Here is a 23,886-nt window from a genome sequence, read left to right on the forward strand (position 1 = left end):
ATAGAAATTAGGTTGCAATTGCAAGGATTTAAGGCAGAGAAAGTTACATAAGTGTAACAAATTTAAAATAACTAAAGGCATGGGCATGGCAAGAGGAGGAGGTAGGGGAACACGCTCATAGCTCAATTAGATCAATTTTTTTGCACTGTTCACATTAGAGAAAGGTTAGTTTCATATGAAGGTGTTATTGATTGTTCAGTGACAAACATTCACACTCAAATAATGGATATTTATTGCATAAAGTGGGTTTCTTGTAGCTAGTACAAAAATTACTGCCAAGTAGCCTTCTAAGAAAATAGGTGTTGGTAGTAGAGACATCACAATGCAAAATGTAGGTTACAACACCTATTTATGTGAAGGATACGACAAATCAAATTATTGGTAGTAGAGACATAGTGAGTACATTAAAAAGGGAATATCTATACAACCATTGCTTAGCCAATAGATGCTTTTTAGAAGTAGATTGTTGCTAACTTTACAACAAGTAACAAATGTAGTGCCTCTCCAGCTCAACCAGCTGATTTGTCAAAACCTGTATTACAAAGGACATATTATTCTCCTCTAAAGTCATACAAACAAATGAAGTTAGTCAGAATGTTAGATACTGATACCTGGTTAGCTCTGAGAATATTTTGTCTCTTCACTTCGAATTCTGGACTCAATTTCTGACGGTTCCATATATCCCAATACTGATTATCTGAAGACTGGCTAACAATTCCTTTCATGTAAGTTTGCCTAGCAAAAACTGAAGGGGACAATAATGTAACATATCAGCCCACATTTTCTGGTGGCTTCATTCATTTGTAAGTGATCCAATGAAGCAAATTAAACATAGCTATTAATCAAGAATAATCATTTGTATTTCTTCAAAGTTAATTCCAGACCACGTTGGTATGAATAACTGCATATGTAGTTTTCATGATTACAATGGTACACACATACATCACAAACAATGGCAAAAATGACATGAAGTATTTATCCTGCAAAAGCATATCATTTTGATCAAATAATTTCTTTCAGGTGTGAAGATATATAAGGGAGCAAGAAAAAAAGGTGTACCCTGTTCTACCTACTTACTAAAAAGATAGTCAAAAGAACATACGAATATCTCACCTTGAAACATGTTGTTCCTCAGATCTTCAATTTTTGAACATTGCTCCTCTACTTTGCCCTGGGGTTTAAAACAAGCATATACATTTAGTAAAGTTTTACAATAGAGGAATGGACAGCACCCCAGACAAACAATTGAGGGTCACTCGTAATTATGATATACCTTGAAGACCTGCAACAGCTACAAAAAGTTTTGTAAGCCATCCTCAAACATAGAAAGAGGATGCTACTGGATGGTTATGCAGGCATCCCTAAAACCACCATCCTTTTCTATATATTTAAGCATTTCAATTATTTTTTTATATTATTAAAATTGTCGTGCAAAAATATGATTGGTACATAGACTCCAAAACTTTTATATAGAATAAATAATGCTCTTAGGCACAAGGGGTAGAGTGAACTATTTAATATGATTTAATTATTAAAAAATTATATTAGCCTAATTCAATTCCTATGGACATCTTGGCCCTTTCACCAAACATCCTCTTACAAAATCAACACCTTAAAAAATTGGTTGCATAGTACCTTTTTCACATCCATGATGCCTCAGATAACAATATTCATAATTCCTTTGCAATTTATGCTCAAAAAACATAACACAATACGTCTTATGTAGCTCATCGACTACCTCGCCTCTGGAGCCACAGGCACGGGCGGTGATCCCTTGCATCCTGACACTAATTCCGGAGCACTGTGCGGCCGTGAACGGAAGGGGTCACTGAGCGAGCGCTTCCACTTCCTAGCAGCATGCCGCTTGCTACTTGTACCAGTAGGGACTGCAGCAAAATGAGAGCGTGAGGTCTCAGGAACACCAACATTGAACTTCTCTTGGAGTTTCTTTGGCGTGCTGTGGCTTCGTTGATTCCCACCAAAGAACTTGCTGCTTGATGATTTGCTTACACCAGAACAGAAAACACCATCATCAGTTAAATAGTCGTTCTCACGGACACCTGAGCTACAAGGTCTTCTGAATCAACTCAATACTCACTTGGAATATGAAGGTCCTAAATTCTTGCTTGCTTGTTATCATCGGTTTCAGAATTTTGGTAGAATTCTTCCTTTGGCATCAGCCTGGCCTCTTGGATTTGTCATTTTGAAACATTAAATATTGTGCCTGTTTTTGTGGTCCACGGGTCCTGCTGCAGTCATTTGTTAGCAGAAGACACATTTTTCTAGATGCTGATATGGAAGAACTTCACTATTTGGTCCCCTACTATCTAATTTTGCAGATTGAATCACGTAACAATGGCTTGGAGATGCAGTCTGTAAATAACAAAGGGCTTATGGAAGAGCTAGATAAATTGCTTGAGCGTCTGTGGATTCCACATGAGGTATGATGGAGAGGAATAATATTCATCTCCCTAAATTGATGTCTAATATTTATTGATTGATTTATTTATTTTTTCTTATATCCAATTCAGTTTACAACATCATTAACTGGAGGCTCATTTGAAGAGTCATGGATGCTGAAAAATGTTGAGGCATGTGAATGGTTGACAGGGGCCATTCGCAGTCTTGAAGTTCCTAATTTGGACCCATGCTATGTCAACATGCGCGCTGTGAGCTACCTTTTTCTTGTTTTCTGCTACAATTTACAATTTAATAGTGCATGGAATTGATCATGCTAACATTGCAGAATTGTTAATATTATAGAGTTTAGGGTATGCTAACTTGAGTTGATTCAGAAGACCTTGTAGCCGTTCTTCACTTAGGTCCTCATCACTGCCTGAATTAGGCCAGACATCAGCTTCTTCTTCCTCGGCGATAAACGAATGCAAACAGAGACAGAGGGTGAGGGTTTAGGGTTTGATCGATGGATGTGGTCGGGGAAGGGATGGGGGCGGGAGGGTGCCCTCTCTGCAGACACGGCACGCCGGTGCTGGGGCCGCGCGATTGCGAGCCAGTGCGTCGGGAGGTGGGCCCACGAGGTTGGAGCTGGGGCGGGACGGGAGGGGTTGGAGGGTGCCCACCTCTACAGCCACACCGCGCCGGTGCATCGGGAGGCGGGCTCGGGGAGCAGGCGCGAGGTGCACCGGGGGAGGCGACATCAGGTCTGGCAATCCGAACTCCCCTCCTCTTGGCCCCATCCTCCTCGCCCCTCATCTGTCCCGTGGGCTCATCGTCTCTCTCCCATAGGAGGATGACATCATCGAATCCGACAGCTGCGAACTGGAGGTCGGGTCGCGCCCAGCCACAGTCGAGCAGATCGCCGTGGTGTTCGGTGTCGTGGGGTGGGCGGTAGCCGTGGCAGCAGAAGTGGAGGCGGAGGCTTCATCGTTGTCGGAGGCGAGGCCAAGGTTGTGGAGGCGGTGGACGATGCAGTCGATGGACGTGGTCAGGGATGGGACGGGGGCCAAAGCTGCGGCGATACAGGAGGGTCGGAGACTCGGAGGGCGTCCTGAGGCGGGTTCGAGGGAGCAGGCATGAGTGCGCTGGTAGATGCGGTGATAGAGAGGAAGGGAGCGATGGCGTGGGCGGTTCCGTGAAGGACGCGCTACAGAGCTTGAGCTCATAGCAGTCGGACGATGCAGATTGATCCGTGAGAGTCGGACGGTTGAGATTGCATAACGGCAGAACGGCAGGCTACCCTTACAGCCTTAATAAGTAGTATAGATTAATTAATCGAACAGAGCTTCTCTGTTCTATCAGTCAAATTTCAAAGAACAAACATTGTAGCCAAATATTCTAGTTTGGGTTACAGTGTTCTATATCATGAAGTATACCTGATTTCCTTGATTAATTCTTGAAGAGCTTCATTCAATGTACCCAGTTCAGCAGAGGTACTATCTGTAAACAGGATAGGATCACATAAGAAAATAAGAAATAGAGCATTAACATTACATCCATGAACACATATTAGTGAGCACAAGAAAAGGTACCAGGTTTTAGATTGTTGCCATCTAGATCCATAAGATACATATCATCATCTGGGTCATTTCCTCTAGATTTGCTCTTATTAGCATTAGGAGAACCAGCTGGAACAAGTGCAGGTACTTCAAGGCACATAAAATGTGCAAAAAAAGAACTCTGCAAAGGTAATAGCTATTAGTTTGTCTATCAAATAAAAACAAAGGTAGTCACGTAGCTACATTTAATGAAAGGAAAGGAGCAACCTCATCCACAAGAAGTGGGATAATTATTGTAAGCATCTTTGAGTAAACTTTGTAGGTCATCTCAAATGGGAAAGGAAATATTTAAGTACCATTTTTTTACAATTAAACTCATAGGACATTGTCTCAGCATGTACTGCAGCAGAGGAACCGTCGGTTCCAAACATTGAACATAATTTGCCAGACAGCTAGAAACTAATCATTTGCTTCTGTCACTACCGGAATCAGCTCCTTTGTCGTGTGTCTGAGACACACGGCAAAGGCTATTTTACACTCGGCAAAGAACGCTCGGCGAACTGTACATCGGCAACAGTCTCTTTGCCGAGTACTTTTTGTCGGGCACTCGGCAAAGAAAAGTCACCGTCACGGCGCCAAGTGACGGTGACGGATCCTTTGCCGAGTGCCGTCCGTGGCACTCGGCAAAGAGGCCAATTTTGCCGAGTGTGGGGCCCTCGGCAAAGACAGGTCCAGTGGGCCCCACCGCCAGTCCCTGTGCCGAGAGCTCTCGTAGGCACTCGGCAAAGGAGGACTCTTTGCCGAGTGTCTAGTGGACTGGCACTCGGCAAAGAGTCCTCCAGTGAACCCCTTTGCCAGTCCCTTTGTCGAGTGCTTTGGCAACAGCACTCGGCAAAGATGTCTTTGCCGGTTCACAGGTTTCCTTCTTTGCCGAGTGCCATGGTCAGCACTCGGCAAAGATGGACATGTCGTACCACCAGTTGCTCTGGTCGTTCATCGCCCGTGTCGTGGCGTTGTAGCACCACGGGTTGATGATGTTGTAGATGCGCAGCTGCCCCAGGCGCACCGACATGTTCAGCACCTCGATCTGGTAGTTGTATAGCCGGAGCCGTCCGTCCTCCCTGCGGTTGCAGGAGAGCATGAACGTCCAGTGTCAGTAAAAAAATAAACAATTGTAAGTCTCTACTGACATATACAAAGAACCAGAGAGGTCCACATGCCTAAAAAATCATTCCATAGTTGGTGTTTTAGTTAGTAATCAAACAATATTTACAATCTTAAAAACAATACAAAATCACTGCGTGAAAGCTAATCAAGTTTCTCTGGTAAAAGAAATATAAATTTTAAAAAAAACTTTACATGTGGTGTTTAAACAACTGTAAGAACTGCAACACCAAGGAAAAGGAAACAATCCAGTGCGAGAAATGAAACCACCTCGATGCTGAAATGCAGAATAATGAATCCAAACACCACAAGATGAGGATGATGGAGAATCTCGATCTCTTACAAAACCTACAACAAAAACAGATCCATTAATGATCATTGCAAAAATCTTCTAGCGTGAGGAACATGAAGAATTCCTATTTGTTCTTCTACAATTATAGTTCACAAATAGATCAGATGAAAAAACACACTGGCATTGAAGAAACAATGTTTAAAAAAACATAATTCCCTTTCTAATGTTAGATGTTGGAGATTAAGTCAGTAAGATTCCCAGAGAGAGAGTACCATAATTTTTTATGTCAACTTTTATCAAATTTCATTATTGATTATACATTGATGTCAATCTTTCAGGATTTGTTGCTTAAGTATCTTAACTCAAATACAATAGAGACGGTTCCTAAAGGAACAAATGCTCATGATTTAGACAACAAAATTTGGGATTATGTTTTGACTTTTGAAGTCCGGAAAGAATGAAAAGATCTTATGTTGATCATAAAAGAGTACGAACAGCAAAATAAAACACAATTCCTAACAATTTTTTTACCACGAGATCTACATCTAACTGCGATGAAGGGCATGTCTCATGCAGTGGTGAGACACAGTGAGAGCATTCTCACTAAATCTCGCTCCACATTTGGTAGTTCAAAACAGCCTCTCCATATTTGTGGGAAGGCTCGCCTATTTATGCCTTGCCCAGATCACAGGTATGCCTTTCTTATCTTCATCTAACTACGCAAATCATACCATAACAGTGAGAATGGTAGAGAAGCAGTACCTTGTAGGGCCAGTTGTCGCGGTAGAACTAGCAGACGAGGCGCTCGCTGGCCTTGGCGATGGAAAAGAACTCCTTCTCAGGGACCTAGGTGTACTTCCCATGGCAGCGCTGCGCATCTAGCCTTGGCGATAGAGAACTCCTTCTCATAGACCTCCGTGTACTCCCCATGGTGGGCGCCGTGCATCTGCTATATCTCACTGGCCTTGGCGATGGATAAGAACTGCTCGGGACACGACACATCTGCTGTATCTGTGCCTCGATGTCGTCCAGGATCAAAATACTATACTCCAAAAATTAGAAATTTCCATGTGGTCCAGGATCAAAATGTTGATTGTCAATGTCTTGAAGACCATTTGCTAGCAACATCCTCTCAACAAATAGAAATTTCTATTTTTTGGAGTATAGTATTTATGAACAACAGAACAAGCTAGGCCTCGCTCACCTTATGAATGGTCTCGTCAAGACGCCGCCACGAGATCCTATAGAGTTGCGAGACCACAACATACTTGTTGGTGTCGCTTTGGTGCACCATCTACAGCTCCAGGGTGTACGTGCGCCCGTTAATGGCGTCCTCGCTTGGCGCGTGCCAGATCACCACACCGCCAGGGTTAAAGAGCGAAGGCGTGGAGGAGATAGTGGAGAGGCGCAGGGTCGACAGCAGTCGGCGGCGCCGTCCCTCGCACGGGCCCCTGGCTCGAGGGCTACCTCTTGGTGGCCGCGTCGGTGATCACGCTTCCGGGCGCACGTCCGTGCGCAGGCGAGCACGCGGGGAGGGGTCGGGTGTGGGTGCGCGTGCGCGTGCAGGCAGGGCGGCGCTGGGCGTGTGCAGACGGGGCCGTGCGGGGCTGGCGAGGCGGGGGCACTGTGGACTCCTTCGTTAGTTGCTTAATAGAAGTGGTATAGAAGTAAAAAAAAAAAAACTGGCGAGGCGGGGTCCCTGAATTGAGCTAGAGGGAGAGAAAGAGATAGAAATTACAATAGACACCGGTCAAATTAATAATTAATCTAGAGAAAAAGAGAAATTAGAATCAAGGACGTGTGTAATCGGCGGAAAGCTGGCGCTGGAGCTGCCCCTGCAGCTTCTTGGATGACCTTCGCTGCTCCGGTTGCGACAGACTCTGGAAGCCTGACGCCCTGCTGGTGCTCAAGGACAAGGAACCGAGCAACCTGGCGGACCAAGTGCTGGTGCTGTCCTCCACCAAGTGGGCGTCCCAGGCGTCGTCCATGAGGCCCTGGTGCTGGTCCTCGCCGTCGCTTTCGTCCAACCTGGCCGCCCACCTGCTGCTCTTGTGATTCGACGAGGCCCAGCAGTCGTCGTCGGCTGTGTACGCGTCGCATTTCTTGTCGTGGCGGTAGTCGGCGTCGGAGGCACAGGTGAGGCACATGGCAGGGCCATCGGAGTAGTGGGAGGACCCGCCGAAGGACCAGGTGCGCGAGGTCCTGGAGGAGGCGGAGGACGAGGCCGAGGACGGGGAGGACGACGACGTCGGGCTGCCGCCGCCAACGCCGCCACCGCGCACCTCGTGGGAGACTCTAATGGCCCTGCGCCGCGCCTCTCTGAGACGGTCGGCGTCTGTGAGCAGCAACAGGACGCTGTCGGTCCGGCGCTGCATGCAGGTGCCCCAGTTGAAGCCCTTGTCGTCGACGTAGTTGAAGCTGCGGAGGTCGTGCATGGCGCGCATGTCAGCTAGGAACTCGGAGGGCACGTCCTCGGGGCCGTGGGTGAGCAGGAACTCGAGGACCACCAGCGCCTTGTACACGGGGCGCCACTCCTTCCAGTCGGCAGCGCGGCTCAGCCTCTGGTGCAGCACCTTGGCGATCCTCCAGAAGTCGTCCATGTCGAAGGCCGAGTCGGCGATGCACGCCAGGGTCTTGGCGTCGGGGACGCAGGGCTCGTTGTTGGTTGCCTCCTGGGCCAGCCTTTCATTTCATGTATGTATGAGTGTCGGATCACATCAGCATCACCAGCATGATCAACTACATATATCATCATCATGTGATCAGGCACGCATGCACTCACAGCTCTGCCGGCGTCACGTCGCCCAGCGCCAGCCTCGCCTGCTTGTACTTGTCCTGCAGGAACCCCGACGCTTGCCGTTTCACCTGGCCGGCCAGCAGTTGCCACCGCGCGGTGCTTGCGGCCATCGTCGTCGTCAGGTCCGTCTCAATTGGAACCGATCCAGCCAGTCCCAGTAGCAAACGCACGCAAGTGAATGAGTGTATCTATCAATCCCAAACCCAAACGCATGCTGCAAAGAACTGGGTGGTGGAGGTGGTGGTGAAGATGAGATGGCCGGAGAGACAAAGGCGCAGTCGTGGGAGGGATGGATGGTCGAGGCCGGCCGGGCATGCATGCGCAACTAATGCTTGCACAGCCACTAGGCCAAGCCTACCACCGACCGAAACGCGCGTTCTTCTCGGCGCCGCAGGCGGGCCGCCGGACCCGGATCCGGACCCGGACCTGGACCTGTTACTTCACCTCCATCATGCTCACAACTACTCACTCTGTATCACTCAATTGACAATTTATTTGACTTTTTCATCAAATTTAACTGAGTCGTTTATTCAAAAAAATTACAAAAAAATAAAAAAAATCGATGGAAAGGTGGCCATGCCCCCCCCCCCTCTCAATTTTTTAAACCTCCTATATCTAATATTTCATTTAATGTTAAGTATAAAAAAATAAAGTTTTAGGTGGACTAAATCAGCCTTCTTCTAATCTTTGCGTCAGATCGGTCTAGTCCTCCTGACTTTTGTCCTCCTTGATCATTCCACGCATCTATCTGTTTGGTCTCATTTTATTTGACGTTGTTCGAGCCAGTATGCCCCGATGCGCCCTCCATTGCCTCCTTCCCGATGTGCGACGCTGCCTGACCCCAAACCCTCATGACACCTTCACTCCCCTTGTCTTTGTTATGACACCGACACGACTGGCAGGTCTGATCTCGCTCATCACGATGATGAGATCCATCATTAGCGGTCGGTGAGCTTGGTGAACTAACGAGGATTGGCTCCGTGTCAGAGAGGCCACTTGACATCGCCTCCTACCCGGTGCCCCCGTCATTCAAGGATAGACATTCGATAGGTACTTATGGCATCGATTCGGTGAAGAAGAACTTAGCGGCATGTTTTCTTTTTTGTTTATATAGTTTTCTTCTTTTACCTTGTATCGTGTATTAATCTAAAACTTGGATTCTATGCAACACTAGTTTTTTGGTTGTGTTTAATTTTGTCACGTGATTTTCTTGGTCCCCCATGATTTCTGGTCCTACGTCTGTCACTACTCCGTCCTAAAATAGTAGTCATTTTAGCTCTTGATTTTTATGTCTATATTTAAACGAATAATGATGAATCTAAATACATACATCAATTACTGTATGAATCTATTAATTATTTAAAACAAATTTTAATTTGTGATGTAAGGAGTAATAATTATGATTTTTAATAAGACGAGCTAGTTAAATTTGGGATAACAAAGTCAAAAGTATTGTCCAAATTCAGACTCTTCAACTTTTAAAATGTCCGTGAATGGTTTTAAAATAGTTTTGGCTATATGACGTCATATCAGCAACAGGTAAATCAAACTTTTTATGATGATAGTTTAGTTGGACAATTAAACTTTGTAAAAAAAAGTTGTAGATTTTTAAAAAAATCCAAATATTTTATGAAATAAATATGCATAAAACAATACTAATAATATTATAAAATTCATAAAAAAGATAACTCATAAAAAGATGAAACCAGTTTAATATTTTTTTTCTAAAATTATGCTCTATATTCTTGTTCTCTGATGACTAAAATTTTTAATCTTGTATGGTCTCCTAACATTTGAAACTAAGTCAAATATAAAGCAGAGACGAAGATAAATCCTTCTAGACTGTTGTGTCAGTCATAACAAATGAATAGCATGTACTCTTCCTTGTTTAGATCCTATTTTATTAAAACTTTATGGGTCAATCCTTTTTTATACCACCATGCAAATTGCAAACAATGTTTCTTCAGCAGTGTTGTTTTGTTTAACCATCAAGGCACAAAATAAAAAATCAATTTAAAATGTAATTTAAGTTCTGATTGCACATTAATAGTGTATATTATGTTATTTAACTTGTAGTAAGGGACATCACCACAATGATGTGTGCAGATTTATTGGACCAGACTCACAAATCGACATCTACAACTTGGCCGACAATATTATGTTGGGAAATGCGTATGTTGCGCACTGTCATATCTACCATGTTCAAACAAGATAGTATGTAAGCACAAGATCATAAATCGTTACCACTTGATGTACAACACAATGGAATAAGAGTGTGTCAATATAGTGAAAGTTGTCATACATACTTGCGTACCATCAATAGTAACATGTTTACCTGTGCTCTCAAGTTCGTTGTTGATCAATACCACAACAACATCAACAATGTCTCCACAGTATCCATACATATGGAGATGAAACACTGAGACTCTAGTGTGCTAGCACCACACGCTAATGAGAGAAACGACGGTGGCGTCTTGGGTGCCCACAACCCTGGAGAGAGAGACAAGGACGGCTATGGTAATTCTCTCTAAGACGTCAACCCCTTTGTATATATAGACCCTTGTTAATGGGTGTTTATCGTAAAGGCATATTAGCATTCTTAATGATCATGATTATCTTTTTTACATATATTTAACAATCTCTCGCTTGCACTATAGTCAATCATCTATGCAACTATTTCGACCCAAGTGTGTGACCCGTTAGGTTCACATGTAGATGTCCATGATCGAAAACTATTTTGATCTATTAGTCAATATGGTGCCTAGCAACACATATTGAATCCAGTGTGCATATAAACATCATATCAGATGAACCTTGATATACACAGTCTTGATGCTTTTGTCGCACAATATTTGTCGAACTAAATGCGACATTTGTGCCACCCTTGTAATAGCTCAATATTTCACTCGATCTTGTAGTGAATTACAACTTATGAACCAACTCTTTAGTCATATCATGATTAACTCTTTAATCATATTAGCATGACCATGCACTTTATTAATCCGACCATATCGAGGGTCCTTGAGATATCCCTCCTGTTATATAGAAGGGACAAATTTTATCGTGATCCACTCACATCCCATCCTATACTTTATGATACATTCAAAAACTGCTTTTATAACAATCGAGTTATATTATAGCGTTTGATAACTCTAGAATGCATCACTACACCTAGTGAGAAACAAATGTGATCTTACTCCCCCGTCCACATGATTTAGTCATTTTAGGTTTGTCCTAAGTCAAACTATTTGAATTTTGGCCAACAATATATAAAAGATTAAATTCTTTTAAACTAAAGACTTATATATTATGGCAGTTCAAGTCATGATGAATCTAGTAAATTTATATTTATGTTGTAAAATGTAACACCCTTAATTTGGGGGTATAAAATTTCTTCCCTAGCATCTACCACATTCATGTGTTACCTCTCTTCTCTCCTCTCTATAGTTTCCTTTCTTCTTTTTCTTTTAGTAGAAGTTGGGTTAATTTATTTGGAGATGTATTAGTACTTTAGTAAATCGAACCCTAAGGGCATATGAATTGTTGCATCATGCTGAGTCTAGACTTAGATTTTTGTTTGATGCACATGTTTGAAATATTCAAATTTGAATTTGTGGCTTGGTTGGACTTGAATTCAAAAGAGAAAATAAAAAGAAAAGGGATTAGAAATTCAGAATAAAAGAAAAGCCTAAAGAAGGCCAGACATCCCCTTCCCCTCAGCCTTTCGGCCCACTCGACCCACTCCAGCCGCGCGCCTGCTTCCCCGCTCCTCTCTGACCAGTGGGACCGCAATGTCGGCGCCAAATCCTCGTAGCCCGCGCGCTCGCCCTCACTCTCTACCCCCGGGCCCCACCTATCAGTGCTCCCTCGCCTGTTTGTTGCGCACGCCGACGCCAACCTGTTGCCCCCTCTGGCCCCACCTGGCAGTCCCCTCCCCTCCTTCAACCGCTCGCCCGCGTGATCCGTGCGCACGCACGCCGAGGTGGCTGCGTCCATGCCATGCCCCTACACAAAAGTGCCACCCCGACCCCTTTTGAAGTCACTGTGAATGCCCAGTTCCCTCCCTGCCTCAATTCCTTTGTCCCAGCGCCCCCACCCGAGCTGCACTTGCCCGCACCCAAGCTCGCCGGAGCTCTCTCACCGCCGAGTCGTTTGTGGCTCGGATCCTCCACGGCAAAGCCCCTCAGCCGTTCCTGACTGTGGTCCGTCACCGCCACTCGGAGCTTTGCTGCCAACCGCGCCTCACCCGAGGTGAATTTCCCCGTCGGACTTCTTTTTCTCTCTCCCTCGTCCTCCCTTCTCCGTTGAGCAGCCACTGTTGGACACCAGCAACGTCACTGCGTCGTCGTGCCGGGGCTCTCTGACCAACCACCACTGCGCCGTGTCCTTTTCTGCCTCGTGCGAAGCCGCTAGTCCTGGCCATGGCACCCGCGCCATGCACACGGCCGAGGTAGACGGTGATCCGACTAGTGGACCCCTCTTGGTAGCCTCCCCGCGCCCATCCTCTCTCTCTCTCTCCCTCCCTGGGCCGTTGACCCGTGGGCCCCACACATCAGAGCGTGCACACGCACGCGTCGCTCACGGGGTCCGCCCTGGGCCGCTGACCTATGGGCCCTGCCGGTTAGTCTCCGCGCCCATTCCTGTGTGGCCCGCTTCTATTCCCCATCGTCGGCTTCTGATCCGGCGGGCGAGAAGCCCTGATACCCTTTCACTGCGGGCTTTTTGCTTAAGAAACCCTCGGTTTCTCGAGATTAGAACCCGCTGTCCTGAGTCCTTACAACCGAGTCCCTAGAATTTTGCAGCAAGACCCCCAGGCTCCTATTTAATCAGAAAAAGTGTCTAAATGAGGGGTTTTGAATTTTAAAACTTCCAAAATTCATAACTTCGTCACATGAACTCCAAATTGGGTGGTTCAAATTATACAATGTGCATTATGTTATTTTCTATCTTTTAAAATTGCGTTCATTCACTGTTTCCATGTCTTTATTTTGTAGTTGGTCTCTAGATTAGAGTAAGGCTATATAAACTCTATTAGAAATAAAATAAAGGTAAAAGCCCTAATGAATGTTCAAGTGCCTAACTTTATAGACCCAACCCCATTTAATGTATGATCCCATCCCTGAACTAACTTTGTTTGAGTAAGTAATTGACTAAGATAGACTTTGTTAAAGAACAATAGACCACTTGGCATGGTGACCTACCCCAAACTTAGATGCACCTATATGTCTTTACCTTTCTATTGAACCTGTGTTTACTCTGTTGCATATGTTTGGTGTACTGTTCTTCTGTACTTTCCCAAGTGTGTTGAATGAATGATTGCCTTGCATAGACAACGAGCAGTCTGTGGTTCCCGAGAGTGTTGCAGGAGATTTCCCTGAGCAGCAAACTGGTGAAGGCAAGTGTCCTCTGACCCATTATGTCATATGTACTTTATAATTCATTGTCCTGCATACCATGATCAACCTAAGGATTGACTAGTGTTCTGTTTTCCATGTCCTTGGTTATCCTTTGGAAATTGATTATTATGATTAGTATCATTCTATTGCTTTACTTTGATCAATGAACATGATGAGAATATTTATGATACGATGATGATATCTTGATTATGATGATGAACTTGTATCACTTTAGGGGACTCGGGCTATTTCCCGAGTACCTCTTCGTAAGGACTTGTTCATTGGATGACCACCTAGGAAAATAGTACAACCATGACGGTGGTATGAGACGCCCTTAGCTGATTAATTTAAGGAACTTGAGGTGTAGTCGGCTATGCTGTCGTGCCGTCAATGGGGTCCGGGCACAGTACTTGCTCTAACGAGGCTGGTTGTCGAGGTTCGTTCGTTTTGCTTTTGTTAGTCACCCCTCCTGCGGGGAGAGGTACTATGTTTATCAAACTAGAGAAACCTAACGAGCGGCTATGACCTCTGGGAATCTTTGTAAAGGCTACGTAGTGAATCCCTGGCCATTCACCTCGGTAGTGAAGATTGGGTCTGTACAACTCAGGCTAGAAAGGGATCACGACTCGTGGGTAAAGCGTGCAACCTCTGCAGAGAGTTAGAAACTGGTATATCAGTCGTGCTCACGGTTATGAGCAGTCTTGGGAGCTCCTTTTATTAGAGTTACTCTAGATATCTTTATGATGATGTTTAATGATGATGATTATAATTATGGTTTCTGGTATTTCCTCTTGGAGGGAGTAACATTTGGGTTAATAACTTGGGATTATTGCTAAAAATTGGCTTTCTACTAGTAATAAATACCTGACCAACTAAAAGCAACTGCTTTAAGCTTTCTCCCAAATACAGCTAGTCCACTTTAGCCAAACGGGACATTTGCTGAGTATGTTGATGTGTACTCACCCTTGCTTAAAAACACCAAACCTCAGGTTGTCCACATTGCAACTAGTGCTTAGGAGAAGATGAAGGCAATATGGAGGACTTTCAGGAGTTTCAGGAATTCAATGAGTTCTAGAGTAGATTAGCGGCAACCCCCAACCAGCTTCCTATGAAGGACTTATCATTCGGTTAGCCTTCCAAAACTGGGTGTGACATAAAATCTTATGAAACAGCTGACATAACTGGTCAAAGTTGATAGTGATTGACTTAGAATAAACCCAAAACAACTAATTATGTGGATGGAGGGAGTATGTATAAGGATCTAGTAGGTATACCACTAAAGAAAACTTGATGGCATATATTTAACATAACAATCCCAACATCTCGAAGTAGGTCAATCCAACACCATGAACTTTACCATATGTCCCCACTATTGATTATCTCTATATCAATGATTTATGAAACATGATCAACAATCATTACATGTGCTAATCTATAAAATCATTATTTTCCCACCACTACAGGAATTCTATTGATTCCCGTCGGCCAGGATAATTCCCGTCGGCTAGTGCAAAAACCGACGGGAATAGACTAATTCCCGTCGGTCACCTAGTAGCCGACGAGAATTAATATAATTCCCGTCGGCCACGTCACAAGCCGACAGGGATTAAATAATTACCGTCGGCCACGTCACAAGCCGACGAAGATTATATAATTCCCGTCGGCCCCGTATTCTGGCCGACGGGGATGAAGGGTTTTAGAGCCAGGACGCGCACGCGCGGGCTCATTTCATCTTCTCTGTTCAAACCGTTGTCGCCGCCGTTCACTCAAACTAGCCCCCGCCCCAAGCGCCGCCCCGGAGCCGCCGCCCCAGCCCCCGCCCTGGAGCCGCCATGCGCCCGAGGCTGCCTCCGCCCGTGCGCCGCTGCCCCCCCCCACCCCGGCTCGAGCGCCGCCGGCCCCCGCCCGCCCCGGAGCACCGCCACCCCGCCCGAGCGCCGCCCCTAGCCCCCGAGCTCCTCGTACCCCGAGCGTCGCCGTCCCCAGCCCGCCGTCGTCCACCGTCCGCCCATGCTTCGACGCGTCGGTCAGCCACCGCAGGCTCGTCGAGGTATAATCCTACCTATATGTAAATGCATACGTGATTATTTTCGTCGGTTTTTTGTGGTCGACGGGAGTTAACTTTTATGTGATTATTGTTAGTTTAAATCTGTTAATTGATAGTGTTATTAGTCTTAATATGACTTTATATATTGTAGTTTATATTTTTAATTTTATGTTGCAAATATAAACTGTATGTTTTGATGTTATTAGTTAATGAATTTGATGGTAAATGTGATGTGTTATATAAATAGTAATTATTGCAAATGTTAATTGTTGTGAATATTGTTAATTGATGAATGTCATGTATGTATTGATTATACTATCTCATTGTTGCAACTATATATATATATATATATATACCATATATGGTATGTACGTGACATGTAGAAACATGAATGTCTCACACGCACTCTTACTCATACGTACACAGCTATAATAATGGGTGATAGACGTGATTATATGCATACAGGTTTCAAGAAGGGTGGGTGTCACACAAGTTAATGGTTTGCCAAGACGCAAATGTTTCTGGATCATGCAGCTGCTTTGTCACAAATAGATAATATTAGGTGTCCATGCAATAAATGTAGAAATATGACGAGCCACATCAAGAGGCAGGTCACACTACACCTGTGCTCGCATAGTTTCGTGCCAGGCTATAAGGTCTGGTATCTCCACGGTGAAGATGTTGAACGAGCAACAGAAGTAGAAGTTGATCTCAGAGGACGGGTTTGTCTTCCTATAGCTCATGCTCTCGTCGACCGAACGAGCAGGAGTTGGAGATTATGAGGATGCGTGAAGAGATGAGACAACAACACGAATTTATGGAGGCTTGCAATGCACATAACCAAGCGATGTATCAAGTGAGTATACATAATCCGAACTCTAAATTATTATATTTTAATACAACATCTTCAATAGTAAAACATATGTTTAACAATTAATGCAGCAACAGGGCATGACAACAAATATTCCACCGCCACCACAATGGAGCCTGTTTGCATACACACCAGCTCCGCCACCACAGTTCAACACCCCTCCGACACATATACCTGCACCTGGAGATAGGGTACGTTTGATAACTCTTGATTAATTTATACACTTTTATACTTTTTTATATTTGTATTAAAAATGTTGATTTGCTAACTTGCATAGGTTACGCCCGAAGCGGGTGGTAGTGGGTCTGATCCCACAGTAGGGACTGGATTTGTTGACTCCCTCTTCGTGTTCCCTCCTCCTGGTGGTGGCAGCGGTCAAAGCTCTAACCACCCAAGTGGTGGTTATCTCTAAACACTTGAACTCGTGCACACTGTTTCTTAACTCGTGGACATTATGTTTGTGTAAACACTTGATCTTAACTCGTATTTGAAATGTTTGTGTAAACACTTGATCTTAAGTTTGTGATGTTTGAATTGATTATCAATGCATGTGTTTGTAATGTGTATGTTCTGTGTGATGATATATATGTTTTGTGTGCAATTGTGGAGAAATAGTGACCTAATTTGGTGCTGGTTTTGCAGCATTATAGGTTAATTCCCGTCGGCCCAGTTAATTCCCGTCGGCTATGGTCAAACCGACGGGGATTAACAATTAATCCCCGTCGACCCAGTGAGTTAAAGCTAATCCCCGTCGGTTCACCAGACCGACGGGAGTTAAAAGCTAATACCCATCGGCTTGTACTTGGCCGACAGGGATTACTTATTCCCGTCAGCCGCCGATGGGAATAAGGTTATCCCCGACACCTGATGGCCATCGGCTTTGGGCCGACGGGAGTTAGCCAGTTACCGACGGGAATTAGTTATTTCCGTCGGTTTATAGGTTATTCCCGTCGGTTTTTAGCCGACAGGAATTAACTGGATTCCTGTAGTGCATATAATGATATAATAATAGTGATATTTTGAATAATATTTAAAAATAGAGTTTCACAAACAAGTCACGTACTCACCATTCATTATAATAATGATAATTAATGAGGCTTAAAACACTTTATTCAACACTCATAAACTTGAGACATTTATACAATTATATTCCACATACACTAAAGTCAGATATCTAATACTAATTGCACTTATTTGTGCCTCATGATTTGGTTGTAGAAGATGCTTCGTCAATGGATCAACAACATTCAAATCTATAAGCATTGTGCAAATCTTCACATCACCTCTATTAATAATCTCGTGAATAAGTTGATAATGCCAAAGTATGTTGAAGGATCAAACTAGTGACCAGAGAAGGGTGAATGGGAGCCACTACAAATCTTTTTGTGATGAGGCAATCATGGCTTGATTTTTGAATTCTATCCAAGCCCCTAGAACACCAAAAACCTTCAAATGATTCAAAATAAGAGCACCTCAACCAAATGATGGTTGGATGTTCCAAATAGGTTACTAAAAAGATTATGGGTCTATTGTAACGAAAGGCACTCAATTTAGACACATGAAAGTATAGGAAAAAACTAATAGGAAATTCTCATGTTAGAGCAGCAGTGTCGCTTAGATGGTTGGCAATGCTAGGGTGTGATAGTGCAGCTTAGAGATGCGATAGTGCTGCCTAAGAAAATTTGTTCTAGTTGCCTTCAATGTTTGTAGATAGTGGAGTCAATGGGATTTTCTCATATATACATCCTAGATTATTGTTTAGTACAAGAAGTTCTAGAAGGCACAACATAGTATCCCTCTACTTTGAGATCAAAGAAGGCTTCTAAAGCTCCTCTAATGGTCACTAGACTGTGCTGAAGTGATAGGATTACGCTAGCCCTTGGTGGCTATAAAGGGAATTCATTATTAGCGAGTAGCACTTCACCTGTGTCACCAACTATGAACCCATATATCATCCAGAATCTAAGGTGCCGTTTGGTTCACATTTTGCTAACGTAATGGTTAACCGATAACGTTAAATCATGTTTGTTTAATTCCAACCGTAATCGATACCACACTACAAATGGATACCGACTTATTCAAATTTTCTACCACCGGTATTTGAGTGTGAATCGTTACCATTACCATTTACGTTACATTTCGCGAACCAAATGGCACCTAAGTCAGGTGCTACGTAAGGTTCATGAGTCCTCTCTAACAGAGGTGAGTCTCTCCCAATCCAAGGAGTGGGGTCCTACCAAGCCTATGGCAAGGAAGAAAAAGGATTCCTAGAACAACTCTTCTTCAGATTCTAATGACAAGGTTCCAAGAAGCGTAGATCCAAGTGATCTTTATGCTAATTGATGGCACATGATATCTCCCTGTTTCTGACATGGGTCTTTTAGTTGTTGTGTAATTAATGGTTACTTTGGTTTCATGATGGTTTTAAACACTTTTATTTCTCTCTTTAACGAATGTTATGAATGCTATGGGTGTCTAAAATAATTATATAATTTCATGATGGATAATGCTATACCTATTGGGGCTCACATGGTCTTTTTCACCCTTCTTTCTGTTTTTGTGGGCCCAAGGGACCATTTAATATGCTACGCTATAGTCTTCAGTTGCCTTGTAATGATGTCTCGGTATGCCCTTCTTGTTGGGCACTCATTACTATTCATAGTTATCTCAAATGGTAACAACACATTATTGTAAAAACTGGAAAACTCTTAGCTGGAATGTCTAAGTATTTAACTCTGAAAATCGTTGGAGGGTGCTTTATAGTAAAATAATAGAATCTAGATGTAACATTATTTGTCTCTAGGAAACAAAACATTGCTCACGGAGCTTGATTACATTCGAAATTTCTACCCTTGGTATTTGTTTCACCCCTTCGATAGGTGTAGCTAGGGGTAGTGTTATTATCTGGAGAGGTGATAGATTTAAGGGAGAATGTAGTTTAGAAAACGAGTATATTAAGTGTGTTAGGCTTACCTCTATTCATTTTAGAGCATAATGGATACTGTGCAACATTTATGCACCCTACACTCAAGCTACGAAGCTGCTTTTTCTACATTATTTTAACTCTTTTCAAATGGATGATAATGAGGACTATCTTTTGGTGGGGGAATTCAATCTCATCAAAAGACCTATTAACTGTAACAAACCTAGTGACCACTTGTAGGAAATGCTTAGATTCAACTCTCCATTGAGTACTTTGGCTCTAGAAGAACGTTCTATTAAAGGAAATGAAAACACCTAGAGTAACAATTACACTTCTCCTGTTCTTGAATGTCTTGATTGTGCCTTTGCTTTAGTCTCTTGGGTCGTACAATATCCTAGCTCTAAGATCCTCACACTGTCCAAAGAAGGGTCAAACCATGTTCCCTGTCTCACTAAGATCACAAAATATATTCCAAAGTCCTGAGTTAGGTTTGAAAAAGAATGGCTCAACCATGAGTAGTCCGGTTAGTTTTTTATCATGGATGGCAACAACCACTGTCTTTCACTGACCCAGTAAGAAGGATTGTGGCCAAATTCAAGATTTTGAGGAAAAATCTCAGAACATAGCAACATAGTATAGCGTCTCTAGCCTCACTCATTGCCCATAACAAGTTGGTTCTCAAATTTTTAGATACTCTAGAAGTGTTTAGGGATCTATCTCTCTTCTTGAATGAAATTTTAGAAATATTATTAGGCTTACTCAAACAGCAAAATGGTTACTGGAGGAAACAAAGCAAAATTAAATGGGAAACATTTGGACACGAAACAAAAAGGTCTTTCATGCTCAGGCAACTGTTAAGTTCAATCGTAATATTATGTCCTACCTAACAAACTTTGATAATTATCTAGTTTAATTTGATGAAGGAAAAGCAGCTTTGTTATGGTAATCTTTTAAGAACATATTGGGTGTTTCCGAATATCAATGCCCAATTTTAAACCTTTCTAAATTCATGTCAGAGGAAACCAATTCAGAGCACCTTGAGAGTCATTTTCTAAAAGATAAAATTGACTCGATAATCTAGAATGTGTCTTCTAGAAAATCTCCTGGAGTGTGGGTTCAATACATACTTCCCAAAATAATGTTGGCATACGGTATCATACGAATTCTGAGTTTTGTGAAGGGTTTTACTCATATAAATTTTGCCTGCATAGCATTAATGGATTGTACATCACACTAGTGTCTAAGAAAATGATTCGGTCTCGATCAATGATTTTAGACGCATTTCCCTTATGAATTCTTCTACAAGCTCCTCACCGAAATTCTTGCAGATAGTCTTGAAACATTTATGCTTAGGTTGGTGCACCAAAACCAGTATGGTGTAATCATAGGTTGATCTATTCAATATTGTCTTATTTAGGCTTTCGAGTACCTTCACTTATGTTAGCAATACAAAAAAGAAGTGGTTATTGTCAAACTAGACTTTGAAAGGCCTTTGACATGGTGGAGCATGAAATTATCGTCGACATGTTAGGATGCATGGGTTTTGGATAAAGATGGATCAAATGGATACAAAGCATTCTATCTTCAAATACATCTTCTATTCTTCTAAATGGGATCCCATGGAAAACCTTTCACTACCGACAAGGAGTTTGACGAGGTGATCTATTATCACCACTGTTATTTGTTATTGATATCGACCTATTACAATCGATTGTCAACTAGGCCAAATATAGAGGATTGTTGAGGTGCCCGATTGTCATTAGCCCATCAATGGATTTTCCAATTCTTCAATGTGCAGATGACACTCTCATTATAATGGAAGCCGGTGAACAACAACTCTTTTTCTTGAAAGTTATGTTACATACTTGTGCCATGGCTATGGGTCTTAGAGTAAATTATTTAAAATCAAGCATCACACCCATTAATGTAGCCTTAGACAAAATGAAGCTCTTGGCTGGCACTCTAAACTATTAGGCATATAGATTCTTTGCCTTTCACTTATCTGGGTTTACCTTTAGGTGTCTCACAACCTAAGGTCCAAGATTGCCTCCACTTAATCACTAGGATCCACAACAGACTGAAAAAATACCTCCATGTTTTGAGTCAAGAGGGTAAACTACGACTAGTTAATTTGTTCATATCTTCACTGTCTACCTACTATATTTGCTCTTTAAAGCTTCCTATAGTGATAATCAAGTAGATAAATAAATTCAAAAGACATTGTCTAGAGAGAATCCAACATTAACGCAAAAAACATTGTTAGCCTCTTGGAAAATGGTTCAAAGGTCTACATTTGCACAAATTTTACAAGGATCTAGCTCTCTGGGTAAGCGTAGTCTTGGAAAGATACTTTTCCAATGGTAGTTTACGAGCATCTAGGAAAAAAACACTCCTTTTGGTGGAGGAAAATTCATGATCTCATTGTGTCTTTCAAAGGAATTGCACAGGCGACACCTAAAGATGGAAACACCATCCTACTTTGGAAAGACTTATTGAATGATCATATTTTTAATGTGTAATTTTCATACTATATTATTTTGTCAAAAACCAAGATATTACGCTAAAACAATCCGTGGAACAACAAGAGCCTCATAACCCTTTTCATCTTCCAGTGTCAGATCCAGCTTACACTCAATACACACAACTTCAATTGATATGTTCTGAATTGGTCTAGCAAGGTAATGATAGAGATGTGTGGACTTATATTGGGTTTATTATAGTTCTTCTTGATAAGGGTCTACTCTTCTCTCATAGGATCAATGCCAATTCATCTGACAATCAAATGGCTCTCGAGCACTTCTTGTCATTTAAAGCACAAATTGTTTTTTGGCTTCTCATTCATAATAGATTAAATACAAGAAACTTTCTATGAATAAAGAACCTTATTCTAAACTCATATGATTGTGAACTTTGTAAATATTACATAAGGAAGAATTTGTGGATCATCTCTTCTTCAGATGCAACTTTGCACGATGTTGTTGGGAACGAATTGGTATATTTTATTCTGCACATTTCAATAGGCGACAAGCAATTATTAAGATCAAGGACTCGCTGCATGTGTCATTTGCAATGGAGGTGATTATCTTATGACCTAGACCATTAGGAGGCAAAGAAACAATTGTTTTGTCCAAGAAGTGGCACTATCAATTATATCTTGCCAAGAAAATTGCAAGGAACCGTTTGATTTGCTTCTCCATAGAGCAAAGAAAAAAATACTTCCCTTTAATACAATATTGGAGGGACCAATTCTTAAAGCATTGATGGAATTTAGTTTTTTCCTCCCTTTTTCTTGCTATGTAACTATGTAAATATCTTTTTCTATCTTTTAATATAGTTCAGTAGGGGATTCTCTCCCCTCCCATTTCATAAAAAAAAGAAAAGAGAGAGGTTCCAGGAGTTTGCAAATACAGCTAGAGCAAAATTGTTGATGATCAATATCGCAAAAACAAGAGCATATCCATGGTATTCATGTATGAGGGGATGAAACACAATGACAACAATGTGCTAGCATCGCGCGTGCAGTGAGAGGAATGATGATGATTTCTTAGACGACCACAACCCAAGAGAGAAATGTGGTGGTTGCGGCTAATATGATTCTCTCTAGCACACCAGCCTCTTCGGAAATATAAACTATTGCTAATGAGATTTTATCCTAAAAGCTCGTTAACATCTTTATGAATTATGATTGTCTCTTGAGCGTATATTTACCACAGTCAAATGGAACCGCGGCTTTTTCATTCGTCACCACTATAGTCAGCAACTCAGCATGCGCCCTCGGAGCGTCGAGTAGAATGGTAGTTTCAATCGATTCGGGATGACAAGTTCATACATTTTTTTAAAAAAACATATGAAGCTAATTTTGTATTTTCCTGAGTCAACAGTTATCTATGATTTTTCCTAATATTAAATTAACTTTTCAAATGTTTAAATGCATATTTATTCTAAAATTATGTGAATATCTATTCGAAAAAGTTCTGCTTTTTTTGTAAATTCTAATTGAATTTAGACTATGGTAAAAATTCTGCTTTTTAAAAAAGTCTAATCGACTTTAAACTATGGTAAAGTCTGATTTATTCCTCGTGACTGATGCGGTGCCATCATGATGGCTGATATAGAATTAATTTAGCTAAAACTGTTTATAGGAGATAAGTTGGACGGTTTCATAAGTTGAGGGACTAAATATTCAGTTTTCCTCTGAATCAAGGAACAAATTGTGCTTGCACAGTAATTGAGAAAATAAACGAACCAGCCGAGCAAGCTCTGCACCGATTTGGCAGGAAAGCCTGCCACCAAGACAGCCACATCCACAAAAATAGCATGTACAGTGTTATTCAAGTTTAAATTCGATTACAATTGTCAGATATATTCGAAAAAGTCAGTAACATTATTCTGCAACAATTAGGGCACTCAATCCATATAGATTGGATGGTATTGAGTGGA

The 23,886-nt window shown here is 42.4% G+C and overlaps 1 protein-coding gene and 1 long non-coding RNA gene across 2 annotated transcripts; both read right to left on the reverse strand.

Annotated features, from left to right (window-relative positions):
- Window positions 1–837: 837 nt before the first annotated feature.
- On the reverse strand, window positions 838–1,336 carry LOC103653239 (uncharacterized). Its single transcript, XR_565348.2, has 3 exons — window positions 1,274–1,336; window positions 1,114–1,171; window positions 838–980 (listed from the first exon to the last, which is right to left on the reverse strand). It is a non-coding gene; the product is annotated as an uncharacterized lncRNA (long non-coding RNA).
- Window positions 1,337–7,110: 5,774 nt separating this feature from the next.
- On the reverse strand, window positions 7,111–8,319 carry LOC103653240 (ENTH domain-containing protein C794.11c). The gene is made up of 2 exons (XM_008680194.2): window positions 8,195–8,319; window positions 7,111–8,094 (listed from the first exon to the last, which is right to left on the reverse strand). The coding sequence occupies exons 1-2, from the start codon at window positions 8,317–8,319 to the stop codon at window positions 7,203–7,205; spliced, it is 1,017 nt and encodes a 338-aa protein (XP_008678416.1). The 3' UTR covers window positions 7,111–7,202.
- Window positions 8,320–23,886: the final 15,567 nt, after the last annotated feature.

The sequence above is a fragment of the Zea mays genome, chromosome 4, assembly GCF_902167145.1.
Source record: "Zea mays cultivar B73 chromosome 4, Zm-B73-REFERENCE-NAM-5.0, whole genome shotgun sequence".
NCBI classification, from domain to species: domain Eukaryota; kingdom Viridiplantae; phylum Streptophyta; class Magnoliopsida; order Poales; family Poaceae; genus Zea; species Zea mays.